The 19,703-nt window shown below is 38.8% G+C and overlaps 1 protein-coding gene across 1 annotated transcript in view; it reads right to left on the bottom strand.

The window, feature by feature from the left end:
- FANCM (FA complementation group M) overlaps nucleotides 1-18,920 on the bottom strand; it is a gene marked incomplete at both ends in the record, with an annotated part of 60,274 nt that extends 41,354 nt beyond the window's left edge. Inside the window, 9 exons of the mRNA XM_080707137.1 lie at nucleotides 3,715-3,899; nucleotides 5,424-5,510; nucleotides 6,560-6,685; nucleotides 7,008-7,140; nucleotides 7,448-7,579; nucleotides 13,437-13,595; nucleotides 15,586-15,663; nucleotides 17,496-17,668; nucleotides 18,194-18,920. Coding sequence (XP_080563263.1) covers nucleotides 3,715-3,899; nucleotides 5,424-5,510; nucleotides 6,560-6,685; nucleotides 7,008-7,140; nucleotides 7,448-7,579; nucleotides 13,437-13,595; nucleotides 15,586-15,663; nucleotides 17,496-17,668; nucleotides 18,194-18,920 — 1,800 coding nt within the window. The remainder of the gene's footprint in view (nucleotides 1-3,714; nucleotides 3,900-5,423; nucleotides 5,511-6,559; nucleotides 6,686-7,007; nucleotides 7,141-7,447; nucleotides 7,580-13,436; nucleotides 13,596-15,585; nucleotides 15,664-17,495; nucleotides 17,669-18,193) is intronic.
- Between the last annotated feature and the right edge of the window lie 783 nt (nucleotides 18,921-19,703).

Here is a 19,703-nt window from a genome sequence, read left to right as displayed (position 1 = left end):
GTAGAAGGGCTTCCAGGAACCCCAGTAACACCAAAAAAAAAAAGGGGGGGGGAGGATATAGATATACATGCACACATCACTTAATGTATTTCATTCTGCATCCCTCCCTGCTCCTCCATTCTACCTCCCTATATACAATATTGAGTTTGGTAGTGATGCCTCCATAATATGGACCATAGCATTATTTGAACTGATGCATTTCTCACTCCTTTTTTATGACCTTCCCACTTCCCTCCCTCATTCTTCTTCCACTATTCTACTAGTCTCTTCCTCAAAATTTTTTTTCTTTCTAGCTCCCACATGAGAGAAAACATATGACCCTGACTTTATGAGACTTACTGATCACAGCACATATTCTAGTTCCATCCATTTTTTGCAAACGACACGATTTTGTTCTTCTTTATGGCTGAGTACAAATCTGTTGTTTCTATATGCCACATTTTATCTTTTTATCTATTATGGACATCAAGACTGGTTCTGTAACTTGGCTATTGGCTCATGAGTTTTGAAGTTTGAAAAACATTCATCTAATAGGTCTGTCAAAATTAACACATTCAAACTAAGCTTCAGATATTCTCTCTGAAACCTACTTTATTGCAGTCTTATCTATCTTAGTTAACAAGAGCTTCTGTCACTCATGCCAAAAACCCTGGAGTCAACCTTGGAGTTACACTTGATACTCCTTGATCTCACATCCCATTCTAATTTATCAATAAATACTGTCATCTTGACCTTCAAAATAGATCCCAAGCTCAACTATTTCTCACAAACTTCCTGCTACCACTCTAGTCTAAACCACTATCATTTTCAGTGTGAATTATTATAAGTCTGTCATCTAGTCTCCCAGCTTCAACCATGGTAATTTTTTTTTTCTAGGTACTGGGGATGAAACCCCAGGGCATTCTACCTCTGAGCTATACCCCCAGCCCTATTCTTTTACTCTTTATTTTGAAACAGAGTCTCAGTAAGTTGCAAAGGGCCTCACTAAGTAGCTAAGGCTATCAACAAACCTACAATCCCCCTGTCTCAGCCTCCTGAAAGCTGAGATTTAAGTGTGCGCCACACCTGGCTAACCATGGTGGGTTTTGTGGGTTTGTTTTGTTGTTGTTGTTGTTTTTGTTGTTGTTTTTGTTTTTTCTGTACTGGGGATTGAATTCAGGGGCATCCTATCTCTGAACTAAACCTCCAGCCCCTTTTATATTTATTTTAAAACAGGGTCTTGCCAGTTTGATGAGGCTGTCCTTGAACCTGTAATCCTCCAGTCTCAGCCTCCCAAGTATTGGGATTATATGGCATTTGTCATAGTGCCTGTCTCAGGGTGGTTATTTTAAAATGTAAAACACAGCCTTGTCTGTCCCTTGGTTCTAAACTGTCCAGTGGTTCTTCTCATCAAACTGAGTAAAAAGCAAAAATCATTAAAATGGGAATGACCAACAGTGACCAAAAGGATGTGCCTCTCCTATTCTTCCCTGGCTTAATCTCTTATTTCTAAATAAATGGATAATTTAATTACAACTATTTGCATGAAAGTTCCTTTCAGAATAATATTGCTGTTATCAAAGTAATTATGGAAAAGAGTAATAAAAGGGGTTGTTACTTTGGTCTACATAAAAAGATGATTACTATAAATGAGTAATAAAAATGTCAATAAAATCAAAAAGGCTTCCTACAATGTCTAACAAGCTCAAGAAATAATGACTTTAGGTAGTATTGAAATTTGCAATCTAGGCATGGTGACACACTCCTATAATCCCAGTACTTGAGAGGCTGAAACAAGATCACAGGTTCAAGGTCAGCCTCAGAAACTTAGTGAGGCCCTCCACAACTTAGTAGGACTGTTTCAAAATAAAAAAATAAAATAAAATATGGATGGGAATGTGTAGTTCCAAGGTAGAATAATGCCTAATGCCTCTGGGTTCAAACCCCAGTACTAAAAAAAAAAGCAGAAACGAGACTGAACATGGTGGATATTTCAAATACTGAAAATGCTTAAGCCAGGAGTGGTGGTGCAGGCTTGTAATCCCAGCATATGGAGGCTGAGACAGGAGGATCGCGTTTCATGGACAGCCTCAACTAACTTAGTGAGACCCTATTTCAAAAATAAAAAGACTAAAAAAAAAACTGAACTGGAACTACAGCTTGGAGGTAGAATGCCCCTGGGTTCCATCCCCAGTACCACAAAAAAAAAAAAAAAAAAAAAAAAAGTAAATGCTCAACCCCCAAGGCAAAAATTTACTTCATTTTTCACTCACATATTAAACATAGCAATAATCACTCACTGGATGTCTAAAACCTTTATAGTACTTATAATCTGATGTGACAATAAATAAAGGTGTTATCTTCAGACTCAAGAAGACTCTTCAGACCATATCAAGTAAGCTTAAACAGATTCTTCAAGTATAACCCAAATTTTTGTTTGTTTTGGTACTGGGAATTGAACCCACGGGCATTCTACCTCCAAGCTATACCCCAAGCTCTTTTTAATTATTTTATTTATTTATTTATTTATTTATTTATTTATTTATTTATTTGTGTGTGTGTGTGGTACTGGGGGTGGAACCCAGAGGCTTTCTATCTCGCAGCTATACTTCCAGACCTATTTTTTATATTTTATTTGGACATAGCGTCTCACTAAGTTACTGAGAGCCTCACTAAGTAGCTGAGGCTGGCTTCGAACCTGTGAGATCCTCCTGCCTCAGCCTTCCAATTGCAGGGATTACAAGCATGTACCACCACACCCAGCTTCTTTTTATTTTTTATTTTTTATTTTGAAGCAGGGTCTTGCTAAGTTGCCAAAAATACTTTTTTTCCCCCCTTTGTGGTACTAGGAATTGAGCCCAAGGGCATTCTATCTCTGAATATAACCCCAGTCTTATTTTATTTTTATTTTGAAACAGAGTCTTGCTGAATTCTACTTCTGAATAAACCCCCAGCTTTATCTTATTTTTTATTTTGAAACAGAGTCTCACTGAATTGCTGAGGGCCTTGCTAAGTTGCTGAGGCTGGCTTCAAACCTGCAATCCTCCTGTCTCAGCCTCCCAAATTACGGGCACAGACCACTGTACCCAGCTTGACCACAATTTTAAAACAAGATTTTTAAATAACTAAAAAAAGATAAGCTCATTATTGGATTAGAAGAAATTATTAAAGTGATTTAAATAAGTAAATAGTAAATCCGGATTGAGGACTCTACAATAAGATTTCATTTAATGCTTACAACAACCCTTTGAATTATGTTTATACATAAAAAAAACTGAGACCGGAAATAAAGAAATTTGTAACTGGTAAAGCCTGGATTCTGACCTAAGCTGTATGGTCCCAAAGCCTCTAGACTTAACCATCACACTTTACATAACTTAAAAAATAAGTTTCAAAATTGCATAAAACATTTTATCTAGATATGATTCTTTTCATTTGCATATTTACTATAGAATTATTTTTAAGTATCGAAATTAACCAGTGAGTTAAAACAAAAGACTTTCATAAGTCTTCCCTTTCTGTTCACTAAGTGCACCATCTGAATCCAGCCCATGCATCACCAAAACTGCTATCCTTTCAAATTCTCCTAAGATAACTGCAGAATATAGAGTCAATTCCAAAGCTCTTCCCAAAGTCTCTGGTTTGGTAGACAGTGGAATCCACTAATAAGAACATGGTCTTAAGTGAAAAGTTAATCAATTCTATATTTATTTCATCTTCTCAAAAAATAATTACCTCCAGTTGCTCCTTCTGGGTAAAACCTTTCATGCTTTTCCCAGAAGCATGGCCCACGAAAGTCATTACTCTAATAATTGGCTGGTGCTGTATAAGCATTTCTGCAATTTCTTGAACACTATCTCGAAATGAAGAGAAGATCATAACTCTGGTCTCAGCACATTTCTTTTCAGAGGTGTTTTGAGCTACATAACAAAAAAATTTTAATTAAAACTTTTTTAGAAGCATTTAGACAAGAACAAGTCCAAAACACAAGGCTGAAATTATATATTAATGACAATAATTTTTTTTTTTTGGTAGTAGTGGGGGTGGAACCCAGGGGCTTTCTACCTCCGGGCTATACTCTCAGACCTATTATAATTTATTTGGAAACAGGGTCTCACTAAGTTGCTGAGAGCCTCACTAAGTAATGGAGGCTGGCTTAGAACCTGTGCGACTCTCCTGTCTCAGCCTCCCAAGCACGGGGATTATAAGCGTGCGCCACAACACCCAGATGAACAAAAATTATTTTAAAAATATTTTAAGATGGCCAGGTATGGTGCCACCCAAATTCTGGGATTACAAGCATTGCCACCACATCTCCGGCCATCCTCTTGTAATCTTTTATAACGTTGCCTCCCTATTTCTCATTGGCTGTGAAAAAGTTCTAAACAAATCAAGTAAGAGTTATCAGAATCACTTTTGGCCAATCCTTCAATATAATTTCTCTTACTCCTCTAAATATTCTCTCCAAGAAAGAGAAGCACAAAACTACCTCACTAATTTCATAAGTCTTCCCTTTCTGTTCACTAAGTGCACCATCTGAATCCAGCCCACACATCACCAAAACTGCTATCCTTTCAAATTCTAAGATAACTGCAGAATATAGAGTCAATTCCAAAGCTCTTCCCAAAGTCTCTGGTTTGGTAGACAGTGGAATCCACTAATAAGAACATGGTCTTTGTGGCTGAGCTACTTATCTCTGGGTGATGTCTGACCACAGTAGTTAAGAATTTTCTTTGAACTTTCATTTAACGATCCTTAATCACATACCAAGCACCACACTGTCTGAGAGACTTTGAATCAGCTATTCTCTCTGCCTAGACTAATCTCCCAGAAATCCACAAGGTTTGCTCCCTCATTTCCAGCAGGTATCAGTTTAAGCTTTCTCTACACACAGGTCCTCAACCACACTATAAAAAGCACTCTTCCCTGACTCTCTCCCTAGCTGCTTCACTTTTCCCTTCACTGTATTACTTATCACTTTACTTCCTGCCTACTTCACCTATATTGCCCCAAACTAAATTTTTACTTTGTTCTTTTTTTTTTTTTTTTTGGCAGGTCTGAGGATGGAACCTAGGGGCATTTGACCTCCAATCTACACCCCCTGCCCTATTTTTTATTCTTTATTTTGAAACCGGGTCTCACTGAGTTGCAGAGGGCCTCACTAAGTAGCTGAGGCTGTCTGCGAACCGCGATCCTCCAGGTCTCAGCCTCCCGAATGCTGGGATTACAAGCGTGCACAACCACACCCGGCTTTTACTTTGTTCTTAATATACCCACCATTCCCCTTGCTCCTATACTTTCAAACTCCAGAGCTTTTTAATCTTCATTGTCCAGAATAACTAAAAGTCTACCTTCTCTATAAGAAATGTTAACACAAACTAACAAGCTGAAGTTTTAGTTCTTTCAAAGAATGTCTTGCCTTGAAGCTATTAAATATTACCTACCATTCCATGATTTAAAATGTTCAACTACAACTTCTTCTAATTTCTTTAACTTTGGATGACTATAGAAAAAATCTTTATATTTACGTCCTGTGGGATAAAAAAAAAATTTGTTTACATTTCTTAATATTCAATTACATTAGTGTATAAGTTATTATTTTCAATATATATACATTAAAACTTTCTTTTTTTCTTTTCAAACAGTAAATAATATCGATAACAAATAAGTGTAAGAAAACCTTTGAATTTTGCCAGGCATGGTGGCACATGCTTGTAATCCCTGTGCTTGGGAGGCTGAGACAGGAGGATTGTGCAGGTTCTAAACCAGCTTCAGCTACTGAGTGAGGCTCTCAGCAACTTAGTGAGACCCTGTTTCCAAATAAAATATAAAACAAGGCTGGGAGTATAGCCCCGAGGTAGAAAGCCTCTGGGTTCCACCCCCAATACCAAAAAAAAAAAAAATTTTGAATTTTCATAAAAATTTATTTCTCAAAGAAAATCAAAATGAGAAAAGGAGTAAAAGTATATATTTAGTTAAATTATAGAACAGTTTTTGGTAGTTCTGAGAATTTTCTCTACTAGTAACCTAATAACTTCTACTAATATCCCATACACACACATATACATACTATATGTGTGTGTGGTCCTTAGGATTGAACAACACAGAAGCATTCTACCTGAGCTACACTCCACCCTTTTTTTTTTTTTTTTTTTTTTTGAAATCAGCGTCTCACTAGGTTGCTGAGAATCTTCTAATTGCCAAGTCTGTCCTTAAACCTGAAGTCCTCCTTCTCAGCTTCCCAAGTACTGAGATTACAGATGTGTACCACCACACCCGGCTACTGAGTATTAATTAATCCTAATGTACATAAAATCTTTAAACATTTAACAGGACTATTGCTACATAAAGTAACTATAAACATGTACATTAATTGAGCAATATTTTTTAAGCTAATCTGAATAAAACAGTATATAACTTGTAAGTTCTTTACTTTGAGACAGGGTCTTACTATGTTGCCTAGGCCAGCCTTAAATCCTGGGCTCATGTGATCCTCCTGCCTCAGCCTCCCAAGTACCTGCAACTACACCACCATTTCTGACTCAATAATACATAATTGTTTTTAAATAAAAAACCAGACCTTTTTGGATAGCAGAAATCTCACTTGCTGAAGGATTACGTGTATGTGCAAACATGCACTCTAGATGATTATAGAGTTTCATGAAGTCTTCATTTCGACTAAGCTCAGTTTTTGCCCGTGTCATTCCTTTAAAAATTAAGAAAAGGTTTTACACAAAGAACTTAATAGCAAATCTAGTCAGATTTATTATTTAAAATAAACTTAATTATTACGGATTTCTCAAATTTAAGCATGAAATCCAGCAAACTTTTCCAGTTCCACATTCAGTAGGCACTAATGAGTGACTCTCTTTGTTCAGTAATTTATCAAAAAATGAAGAGACATGGCTATTTGCTACACAATTAGTTCATTACTTTAAAAAAGAAAGCATTCACAAATAACTCAAACCACTCAATGTCTTTAACCAAATATATGCCATTATTTCTTTAAATAATTTTATATAATTTACCTTTTGTTCCATCCATAATTCCACAAAGAAAGAAATATAATGATCTCATTCCCATTTGCTGCAACAATTCATAACCATGATATAAACTAATGCAAATAGCAAACTCTCCCTCGATTATGCCTTGTTGTATACCCTACAGAAACAAGCATATGTCAAATATAAAGAGAAAAGAAATGAAGATACATCCCCACTGCCTAAGCATCAGGCCAAAAGTCAGCGTAACATTTACAGTATAATTTAAATGATCATAATAATTATTCCCTTCTACACTGACTAGAACATATTAGTTCTATTAAATATCATGTTAGAGGCTATTGCTAGGAAGTCTTTTATTTTTATTCACTATTTAAAATTATTAATTCATTATTAGTCATTATTTAATTTTATCCTGACTTTGAGTAAAATTTAAACCATAATCAAATTTATTTTAAAGTACCTACCACAATATTGGGAGAAGGGTTTTTCCTAAATTGATCTCTTGCCAGAATAATTTGGTATTTTGTTAGGTTGGGGATATCCCTTCTCATCAAAACATTCCTCTGAATCAAAGAACTGGCAAATACTTCTAAAATCTGTAAATTTAAAAAAAATTTTAATTTGAACTTATTTGAAAGTCCTTTTGCAAATATAATCATGTTGGCATATATTAAAACAGGAGTCACATATTTAATAGTTTGTCTTTAACTGAATTTTTTTTTTTTTTTTTTTTTTTTTTTTTTGGTATTGGGGATGGAACCCAGGGCATTCTGCCTCCAAGCTACACCCCTCCAGCCCTAATTTTTGTTTTTTATTTTTTGAAATTCAGGGTCTCACTGAGTTGCAAAGGGCCTAAGTAGCTGAGGCTGTGCACAAACCTTGATCCTCCTGTCTCAGCCTCCCAAATGCTGGGAATACAAGCATTCACCACCATGCCTGGCTTTAACTGAATTTTTAAGTAAACAGAAGGTACAAAATGTAAGAGTACTTGACACTTGAGTTAGCACAAGTAATTATCAACTATAATTTTAGAACATATTTATTTCTTAACTCATCTCCCTCTCAGCCCACACACAATAAAATCTAAATTCTATGAAGAAAAGAGAGCCTGGGCTTCTTTACTCTTTCATCTTCAGTACCTAGAACAAAATACAGCACAGAGGTCTTCAGTAAATAGACTGAAGTAGACTGCTGAAAAACTGAAATGTCTGGAGTATATTTAATTTCAGTAATTGGTTCATTCTTGTGACAAATTACTTATCAAGCTTCTTTTATGTATCAACCATTGCTGTAAATGCTGGGGATACTGTGGCTGACAAAAATGAAGTTCCTGCTTTGATGCAGTTTACATCCCAACACAGGGAAGAATAAAAAAGCAAACAGAATGTAAGTTAAGTTTTATAATAATAATATATTTAATAACTTAATAGCTGGGCTTGGTGGCACATGCCTGTAATCCCAGTACTTGGGAGGTTGAGACAGGTGGTTGAGGACAGTCTCAGCAAGTAATGAGACTATCAACCTAGCAAACTCTGTTTCAAAATAAAAATAAAAAATAAGGCTAGGGTTGTAACTCAGAGGTAGAATGCCTCTAGATATATTAGCATTTAAGAGATAATTACTGGGGCTAAGGATGTAGCTGCCTGGTTTTCATCCCCAGCAAAGCCAAAAAGTAGAGAGACTGGAAAGACTAAACATCTTAAGTTGATAATGCTTACAATTTTGTGACAATATTTAAAAATAAAAATAACCATATTCCTATGAAATATTTTAATATAGGCTAAGTGACAGATGGTGATCTGTTCCTATATAGCAAATTATTTCAAGATGTAAAACGATCACTATCACTATTTTTTTTTTTTTTTTTTGCTCATGATTTTCAATCTATGGATAAGAATTTAACCAGGCCACTGACCAGGCTAGAAACAATGATACTACAGTAATAAGGAACACATCTAGTGCATAGTCATTGTTTTTTTGTTTTGTCTTTGTTCTTTTGGGGGGCATAGTTGTGGGGTTTTTCTTTTTCTAGGTATTGAGGATTGAACATAAGGGTGTTCTATATCTATGTTACATCCCTGCCCTTTTCATTTTGAAATCAGGTCTTGCTAAATTGCCATGTCTGGTTTCAAACCTGTGATCCTCTTGTCTTGGACTCCTGAATACTGGGTATTATAAGGATGCATCATGACACTCAACTCAGACATTGGTTTTGAAATACTATTCTTCCATGAAAGAACAAAAACTCCTTAAAAAATGATTGATTTCATGAGTGATACAGGAAAAATACAAAGTGAACATAAAATATCTTGTGATGCCAGAAAGCTAGGAAGTGCTAAAAACAAGAGGGGTGGTGCATGTTTAAAGGATTTAGGGGCTATCTTAAAACTTTTTTTTTTTTTTTTTTTTTTTTTTGTGTGTGTGTGTGTGTGTGTGTATGGTACTGGGGATTGAACCCAGGGGCATTCTACCTCTGAGGTACACTCCCAGCTCTATTTTTTATTCTTTATTTTGAAACAGGGTCTCACTAAGTTGCAGAGGGCCTCACTATGTAACTGAGGCTGTCTGCAAATCTGCGATCCTCCAGTCTCTGCCTCCCAAGTACTGAGATTACAAGCACACGCCACCACATCCAACTTGAAGAAACTTTTAGTGGATAAAATGCAAATACTAGAATAATTTGAGCAACAAAATGACAGAACTGAATTGGAGCTCATAAAAATAAATATTCAATAGTCTACATTCAAATAGTTGAATGAATAAGTGGCAATGCATAGTTCTTCAAATTAACAATTACAAAAGAAGTGGAAAAGAAAAATACCTTGACAAGTAACTACAGAAGTAAGTGCTGCAGGTAAGAACCATCATGTGCTGGGCATGGTGGTGCATGCCTATAATCTCAGTACTTGAGAGGTTGAGACAAGAGGATCACAAATTGAAGGCTGGTCTCAACAACTTAGTGATACCCTTAGCAACTTAGCAAAACCCTGTTCCCAAATAAAAAATAAAAAGGGATGGTGGGATTGCTTAGAGGTAGAATGACCCTAGGTACAATCCTCAGTATAAAAAAACAAAAACAAAAAAGAACCATCATGTTAAAATCAGTGAGCAAAATATGTTGAGAAACATATTGCACAGTCTTGTATGTCTCCAATGGAACACTGTATTATATTTGTAAATTTCTTAAAAGGCTGAAATTACTGTAAAATAAAATGTCAAATACAAACACAGTAAGGAAAACTTCTCTCAGCTACTTGATGCCTGGAGTTTCACATGGCTGGCAGCTACATGAAATAACCTGCCGAGGCCACCCATCTGTACTCTAGACTCTATTTAACTACTGGCTCTTCCTTTCTTGTCAACTTGCTAACTTAAGGTTTGTTATGGCTAACTTGGGGGTTTCATCACACTCTATAGGTCAGTTACAGGGCTGGCCCAGTTTTGAGAGGAGAAATTTGTATCATCTCTCAGTGGAAGAGGTGTCAAAGAAATTGCATCTTTAATCCAAGGCAATGAAGATTTTAAAACATGTTCTCCTACCAAGAGACTGATTATGAACTACAGAAAAACAAAATGTCAGCTCAAATTTCTCCTACTGAAAAGACAACTGTCTAAGCTGTTGAAAATCAACAACTATAACACTGATATTTGGGCCAGAGAAATTGTTGTGAGAAGGCTGTCTTGTCCATTATAGGATGTTTAGAGGTTTCTGGCCTCTATACTCTAGATGCCAGCAGCAACTCTACATCAGACTCCTTTTACCTCTCCCTCTGGCCCCAGTTATAAGAACCAAAAATGTGTTAAGACGTTGCCAGAGCCAGGTAATGTGGCACACCCCTGTAATCCCTGTACTTGGGAGGATGAAACAGGAGAATCACAGGTTTGAGGCCAGCTTCAAAAATATATAAAGACCTAGTTCCAGAAAACATAAAGGGCTGGGGATGTAGCTCATAGACAGAATGTCCCTGGATTCAGTCCCTAGTAACCCCCCCTCTACAGACACACACACATACACACACACACACACACACACACACACACACACACACACATACACACACACATACACACACAACATTGCTAGGCAAAACCTAGTGGTCAAAAATCACTTCCTCTTGAGAACCATTGCTACAAATGACTGGGGAAAAAATATCTTAAAATATACTGAAAACATATTTTACTACAAGAAAATTCTGGCTAATTTTGGGTGTGACCTCATGGGTGGGATCTCTGTAAAAGTTCACTAAACTACACAATTATGTTTTGTGCAGACTATTGTTTATATATGTCTATATAATGTGTGTTTCAAACCACAGTTAAAAGATTTACTTAAAGCTGGGTAAGGTGGCAAATGCCTATAATCCCAGTACTTGGAAAGCTAAAACAGGAGGATCACAGGTTCAAGGATTGTCTCAACAACTTAGCAATGCCCTCAGCAACTTAACGAGACCCTGTTTCAAACTAAAAATTAGAATGGGACTGACGATATAGCAGAATGCCCCTGGGTATCACACACAAAGAAAGGTTTACTTAAAAAAATACAAAATCATAATAAGTCTTTTTTTTTTTTTTTTTTTTGCAGTACTAGGGATGGAACCCAGGGACAGTCTACCTCTGAGCTCTTTATTTTGAAACAGGGTCTCACTGAGTTGCAGGGGGCCTCACTAAATAGTAGTTAAGGCTGTCCACAAACCACAATCCTCCTGTCTCAGCCTCCCAAATGCAGGATTACAAGCATGCACCACCACATCCAGCTCAAACCATATGAGTCTTTATTTTATATTTGCTTTAGAAATGGTCCACCTTTTTATTTCTCCTTTATATATGGTTTTTAATACATATAAAACATGGTGCTTATTACAAAAATTTAATTTAAAAGAATTCCTCAACATATAAGCTATATATAATGAGATACTATAAATTCTTATGATTTTATTTTTATTTTGTTTTTTTATTGGTGCATTGTAATCATATATCACATTGGAATACAAGACTTGAGAGGATATACAAGCACACATCATCCAATTAGCCCTCATCCAGCCCCCATCCCATTCCCTCCCCCTCCCTCGATCCCATGCTTGTTTGGTGATTAACTTTGACACATTTGTTTATGTACCTCCTGTGTTTTAAAGAGGCTCCATCCTCCCCTACTCCATAACCTCTGATTGGTCACCTTAGTTGCTTCACTATAGGGCCCTTTCTATAGCTCAACCTCTTCCTGTTGCCCCTTTCCTCCTAGTTTTTGCTGATTAGGGGAAGCATCTGGTTTTTATTTTCTGCGATATTTCTCTGTGCATGCCACGTTGCAAGTACTGATCCCACTCTTGACGGCGCCAGTAGTGGCCTGGCTACCCAGTGGACTGATCCAGACCTCGCTGGCTCAAGCAGCAGCCTTGCTTCATGGGAGGCCCCGATTCTGGTCTCACTGGCCCCGACACTGGCCTAACCCCTCAGCTGGCTCCGATCCCAGCCTCACTGGCCTCAGCACCATCCTAGCCTCAAGGCAGGCTCTGATCCCGGCCTCGGCGGCCTCAGTAGCAGCCTTGCCTCACGGCAGGCTCCGATGCCGACCACTGGCCCCGGCACTGGCCCAACCCCTTGGCAGGCTCTTATCCTGGCCTCGGAGGCCCCAGCACTGGCCTTGTCTCACGGCAGGCTCCGATGCTGGCCGCTGGCCACGGCATCGGCCTAACCCCTTGGCAAGCTCCGATCCCAGTCTCGGAGGCCCCAGTAGCAGCCTTGCCTCACGGCATGCTCCGATGCTGGCCACTGGCCCCGGCACCAGCCTATCCCCTCGGCAGGCTCCAATCCGGCCTTGAAGGCCCCAGCACCGGCCTTGCCTCATGGCAGGCTCCGGATTCTGGTCTCACTGGCCCCAGCATCGGCCTAACCCCTCGGCAGGCTTCGATCTCGGCTTCGGAGGCCCCAGTACTGGCCTTGCCTCATGGCAGGCTCCGATGTCGGCCATTGGCCCCGGCACCAGCCTAAACCCTCGGCATATAAGCTATATAAAACGAGATACTATAAATTCTTATGATTTTTTTTTTGTGTGTGTGTGTGGTACTAGGGGTGGAAACCAGAGCCTTTCTACCTCTGGGCTATACTCCCAGACCTATTTTTATATTTTATTTGGAAACAGGGTCTCACTAAGTAGCCAAGGCTGGCTTCGAACCTGTGCTATCCTCATGTCTAAGCCTCCCAAGCGCAGGGATTACAAGCATGCACCACCACGCCCGGCATTGATATGTTTTTTTGAAATAGGGTCTCAATAACTTGCTGAGGTTCCCTTGAACCCAAGATCCTTCTGTCTCAGCCTCCCAAGTATTGGGATTACAGGCATGCACCACACCTGGCTAGGTACTATATTTTCTTTACAACTGAATTCTGCTAGCCAAAATAATTACATTACAAGGTGATTTATCAATACCCTGAGTTGTGATTAAAATGTCTTACCTGGATATATGTCTTCTGGATGGCTGCAAGTTCTTCACCAAGAGGAACGACAATCTTTTCCACTCGTCTTTCATGAGAATATGGCAAAATATCTGGAGAATCTTCAGAACGAAGCTCTATCTGACCAATTAGTAGGTTAGTAATAACCTGTTGAACAGCCTATGAAAAATCAACATGTCATGTATTTTTGGTATATATTACTAACAAAATAGCAGTAAAATTTTAAAGAAAGCACAAGATATCCAGGTCATTAAATATAAAAAAGAAGTCCAGTAAGAAAGCATATCATAAGTAGTACAATAAGGAAAAATGAGCTTGAAATATCTTTCCCAGTCGGGCGTGGTGGTGCATACTTGTAATTTCAGCATTTGGGAGGCTGAGACAGGAGGATCATGGTTTGTGGACAGCCTCAGCTACTTAGTGAGGCCCTTTGCAACTCAGTGAGACCCTGTTTTTAAATAAAAAATAAAAAGTAAGGCTAGGGTGTTGTTCGAAGGTAGAATGCCCGTGGGTTTCATCCCCAGTACCGCAAAAAAGAAAAAGAGAAATATCTTTCCCCCCTCCACAGCCTTTGAAACCAAGCATTCAAAATATAAGAATATTAATATCTCTAACAAGTTTCTCAGTTGTGTTTTGGCATTTTCCTAATTGAATCTTTATAGACTCAAACAAAATTTAGATTAGTAAACTTCAATTTTGGCAAATTTTCTGTATGTCTAATGTAATTTCAAAGTCAAAATTAAAAACTGAAAACAGGCCAGACGTGGTGGCACACGCTTGTAATCCCCATGCTTGGTTAGCGGAGACAGGAGGATCGCGCTGGTTTGGAGCCAGCCTTGCTGGCTTAAGAGACCCTGTTTCAAAAAAAAAAAAGAAAAAAGAAAATTATATATATATATATATATATATATATATATATATATATATATATAAAAAATAGGTCTGGGAGTGTAGCCCGAAAGTAGAAGGGCTTCCAAGAACCCCAGTACCACCAAAAAAAAAAAAAAAAAAACTGAAAACAGTAACAGTTATTTAAAATAGTATTTAAAGAGCCAGGCATGGTGGCACATGCTTGTAATCCCAGTATTTGGGAGACTAAGACAGGAGGATCATAGGTTGGCGACCAGGGTTAGTAAGACCCTTCACAACTTAGTGAGACCCTGTTTCAAAATAAAGAATAATAAATAGGGCTGGAGGTGTAGCTCAGAGGTAGCATATCCCTGGGTTCAATCTCCAGTATCGAAAAAAAAAAAAATATATATATATATATATATAGTATTTTTTAAAAATTGGTACCTTGTGTGTGTGTGTGTGTGTGTGTGTGTATGTGTGTGTGTGTGTGTGTGTGTGTGTGTGTGGTACTAGGGACTGAACCCAGGGGCATTCTCCCTTCAAGCTATGCCTTCGGTCCTTTTTACTGTTTCATTTTGAAACAGAGACTCACTAAGTTGCTCAGGCTGGCCTTAAACCTGCAATACTCTTATCTCAGCCTCTCAAGTATTAGGATTACAGGTGTGTACTGCCATGCAGGTTTTAAAAATTCAGTACTTTTATTTATTTTTGTGTGTGCTGCTAGAGATTGAACCCAGGGGCTTTCTACCTCTGGAGCTATATCCCAGCCCTATTTTATTTTTATTTTGAAATAGGGTCTCACTGGGTTGATGAGAGTCTCACTCACTACTTGTTAAGGCTGCCTTTGAACCTGAGATCCTCCAGTCTCAACTTCCCAAGTACTAGGATTACAGGTTTGTAAAAATACACAGCTAAAATATGGTATTTTGTTCACAAACAGTTTTAGGTGATTCTTAGGTACACCTAAGTCAGAAAACTACTAATCTGGTCAGGTGTGGTGGCAAACACCAGTAGTCTCAGCTACTCTAGAGGCTGAGGCATGAGTACTGCTTTAGTCCAGGAAGTCAAAGCAAGCCTGAGCAACATGGCCAGACCTCATACTAAATTTTAAAAAAAGGAAAGAACAACTACTAATTTAAAGAATTGTCTGCAATCATAGAATGCAACCATAGAAGAAAAATTAGGCCTGTTACAGAAAATACTGGAGTCCTAAAAATTAGTATAAAAAACTAATCTAGCTCAACATAAAAATTTGTATTTTCTTAAATATTAATGAATAGAAAGACATTTCACTTACCTTTATATCACTACCTGGTGTGGCACTAAGAGCCAAGATTCTAAATTGACTTGTATATTTGACAAGTTCTCTTACAACCTTAAAAAAAAATTATTTAATATCATCAGTCCAATGTAAAAATTACAGTTCTGTTAAACAAGCTATTTTATCTAGTCTATTAACATTCAATTGGCACATTGATGATCTAGTGAGTAGAACTATGAGTCATAGTATCTGAAGAGCAAATGATTTAGGTTTAACAAAACTCATATTAAGTCGCTAGGTCAGTGAGATCCATACTAAGTCTTGATTTAATACTTAAAAACATTATGTGTGGGAGCCGGGCGTGGTGGCGCACGCTTGTAATCCCCGCGCTTGGGAGGCTGAGACAGGAGGATCGCACGGGTTCGAAGCCAGCCTTAGCTACTTAGTGAGGCTTTCAGCAACTTAGACTCTGTTTCCAAATAAAATATAAAAAAGGTCTGGGAGTATAGCCCGGAGGTAGAAAGCCTCAGGGTTTCACCCCCAGTACCACCACCAAAAAGAAAAAAAAAAAAAAAACATTATGTGTGGAGTTTTATTTTTTGTTGTTGTCTGTCTTTGTTTTTGTTTTGTGGTACTTGGGATTGAACCCAGAGGCATTCTACTTCCACGTTACACCCCCAACCCAATTTTATTTTTATTTGGAAACGGGGTCTGACTATGTTGCTGAGAATCTCACTACATTGCTGAGGATAGCCTCCAACCTGTGATCCTTCTGACTCAGCCTCCCTAGTACTGGAATTACAGGTGTATGCCACCACACCCAGCGTTTTAAATCTTATCACCTCAGCTAAACATTTTTAATAAGTATCCACCACTTATATCACCTATGGCCTACAAAGTATACTCAAGCTGTTCAGCATAAAATACTAGTGCCTTCCTCACCCAGTCCTTAAGTAGAAAAGGCAAAGTCTTCTTAATAAAAGATGGAAATAGAAGAGAAGGTCAATTCTATTGAGTAGAAAGAAATCAATGATCTTTCTTTTCTTTTTCTGGCACAGGAGATTGAATCCAGGAATATTCTACCTCTGAGCTACACCCACAGCCCTATTTTTATTCTTTATTTTGAAACAGGGTCTCATTAACTTGCAGAAGGCCTCACTAAGTAGCTGAAGCTGGCCACATACATGCAATCCTACTGACGCAGCCTCCCAAGTACTGGGATTACAAGGGTGTCTGTACCACCAGGGCTGGCTACCAATGACCTTTACAACCACATCCCACCACTTCTACTCTTATACTTATATTCCTATAGTACTCAAGTTGAAGACATTGTGTTAGTTATATTACAGATACTGTGTCATTTAATCCTTTGAACACTGGCTTTTAAGTATTATCTTACCCAACTGCCCAGAATAGCACTACGTATCCACTACCAATCTTAGGATTATTATCTTAGTTCCCAAACTCCACTCACATCCTACTATAAGTCACTGACACGATCATGACCAGACTCTCATGATCCACATCTAAAACAAATCATCTTTTTTTTTTTTAAGGACAGCAGAGACATGTATTTGAATAAACAAGGAAAAGTGCCACCATCTGTTCTGAGTTAATAAAAGTAATGGGTTGGGTTTTTGTGGTTTTTTTTCAATACTGGGGATGGAACCCAGGGTCACTGCACCTCCGAGCTACACCCTCAGTCCTACTTTTTCAGTCTTTTTATTTTTCAAAACAAGGTCTCACTGAGTTGTGAAGGGCCTGCTAAGTAGCTGAGGCTGTCAACGAACCAGGATCCTCTATTATCTGCCTCCCAAATGCTAGGATTACAAGCTTGCACCACCACACCCGGCTGTTTTTTTTACAAATTACCAACAATAACTTCCATCACTAGTAACTATTCCCCATAATATTCCTCAGTACTAAATACCATTTAACAAAATTACCTGACAGTAAGCATAGTTTCCAAGAGCCTTATGAGCTTCATCAATAACTAGACATTTTATATCAACAGCGGGACAAGCTCCTCTAGTAAGGTCATTTACCATGACCTGAGGTGTAAGAAAAAGGACTCTCTTACTGCACCATATTTCTTTCCTGGTGAAAGCTTGAGTAGAACCTGTAAATAAAAGTAACAGTCTACATTGTAAACTTCAGACATCATGATATTGCAAAACATTCATGCTTTGGTAATCTGCTTAGGTGAAGAACAGTTTGACAATTGTAATGTGACATTTTAAAGCTTTGGTGTGGCCCCAAATAACAAATCCAGTTCTTATGTCTTAAGACCACAAATAGATTTCTCTATATAATTCTTACAAAATGGCATAATATTTGGAGAAGAAAAGTCTTCAACTGGGAATGCATCTTGAGAAAAATGTCAGGGAACATAACTTCAGTTACCCATGGGGAATACACTATACACAATTGCTTAAAAATACTCTGACAAGGTACAGGGATTCTCTGAAGGTGAAATAAAGCAACCCCATCATCAATGTTATGGAAAAGTAGAATAAGCATATTTGGACCGGGAAACTATTTCACTTGGCTGAGGAACTTCTTTAGCTCTATTTCCACCAGAATGCATGTTTTCCCCTGGGAACCCAGCTTGTAATTTCAAATCAGCCCGTTCTTTGTAAGATACCTGTCATTTCGGCCATGTGAGACTGAGGAATACCCATCACCTGGTAGCAAGCCTCGATTTGCTGTGTCACCAAGGGTTTTGTGGGGGCCATAAAAACCACCTTGCCGGAGGGGAACCAGCGGTAGAAATTGTACATGACCACGGCGGCAATAAACGTCTTTCCCAGCCCGGTAGGCAGACACACGAGTGTATTGCAGAACAGAGCGGTCCGAGAGATGTGCAGCTGGTAGTCTCGCACCGGACAATTGGTAGGATAAATCCATAGGGCGCCCGCTGAGGTGCAGAACCCGCCATTCTCCAGACTCAGCTGGCGCTCGGCCTCATACACCGCGACTAGCAAGACATCGTCGTCTGCCTCCTGCTGAGCCTCGGTGGCCGCAGGGGAACGCGCCTTCGAGCTGCCGGGGCCCGGAGGACGCTCGGCTCCGAAGCTGCGACTCGGAGCCCCAGCGGATCGCGAAAGGCTGGAGCCCCACGTCTGGAAAAGTGTTCTTTGCCGCCCGCTCATGAGGCCGACGACCACCAAAGGCTTCGCCCAGGTCCTCGCAGACACCGCAGCTGAACCGCCACGGTTCCGAGCCCCATCTGTTTCCTTTGCGCAAAACCGTGGAAGGAGAGGGCGGGACCGTGGCCAGCTCCTCCAGTTGAAAATGCCGCCGCGGAGAAGGCGTTTGGGATATGATTGGCTGGCTATCCGGAAACCCTCGCGGCCCTCTCGGAGACGCATGCGCAGTGCCAAGGCGTCACTTCAAATGTAGTCCCCCTAGCAGCACTTTATTTTTAATAGACTCTAGATTTGAGTTCCGTTTCCAATGAGTAAGTTTGTGGGCGTCAATGCTCACATGTTATCGCCGACAAGGACAACATAAATAACTTTGAGATCCGGGGACAATGGAATATCCATAATCTTGTGGATTTAAAGTTATTAGACCTTTAAATCGGATGATGAGGTTAAAAGGAGAAAAATGTGTGGCTAGAATTAAATACATATCTTATATCTCTTACCTAGATTGAGAAAACAAGCTGCCAAGTTGTTTACAATGTGTTGGGAGTGATAACGCAGTATTTTAATATTTGTTGTACTTAATGTTTTTGTTTTTATTGTATTTTAATATTTTATTGTATTTTACTTCACCTTTAATATTTTAAGGGGAAGTAAATGTGGCCTGGTCCTGCTTTTCGTTCGAAAATTAAGAAAGGGCTTCATGATGTTTCAGCATTACATCTTTATTACAGACGTAAAGCAGTAAAAGTAAGTGTGCAATTATTCTGTTAGTAGTAGCTTTCTGCCTTGGACTTGGAAACAATTTTTGGCTTCTCTACTCTAAACCTGAGGACTTTGGGTAATCTATACGTTTGTTCCCTCGTGTATAGAGGAAAAGTACAAATACATTGTGTATCGCTGCTAAACAGTAATAATGCCATCTTCAGCAATAAGCTGTACCTTCTTATTTGCTCAACTCTCTGAACTAGGTTTTGGACAGTTTTCATGTTTGGCTTGAGAGGAGGC

Source organism: Muscardinus avellanarius, assembly GCF_963383645.1.
Source record: "Muscardinus avellanarius genome assembly, chromosome: 12".
Taxonomy (NCBI): domain Eukaryota; kingdom Metazoa; phylum Chordata; class Mammalia; order Rodentia; family Gliridae; genus Muscardinus; species Muscardinus avellanarius.
This window is presented reverse-complemented; position numbering and strand designations above follow the sequence as displayed.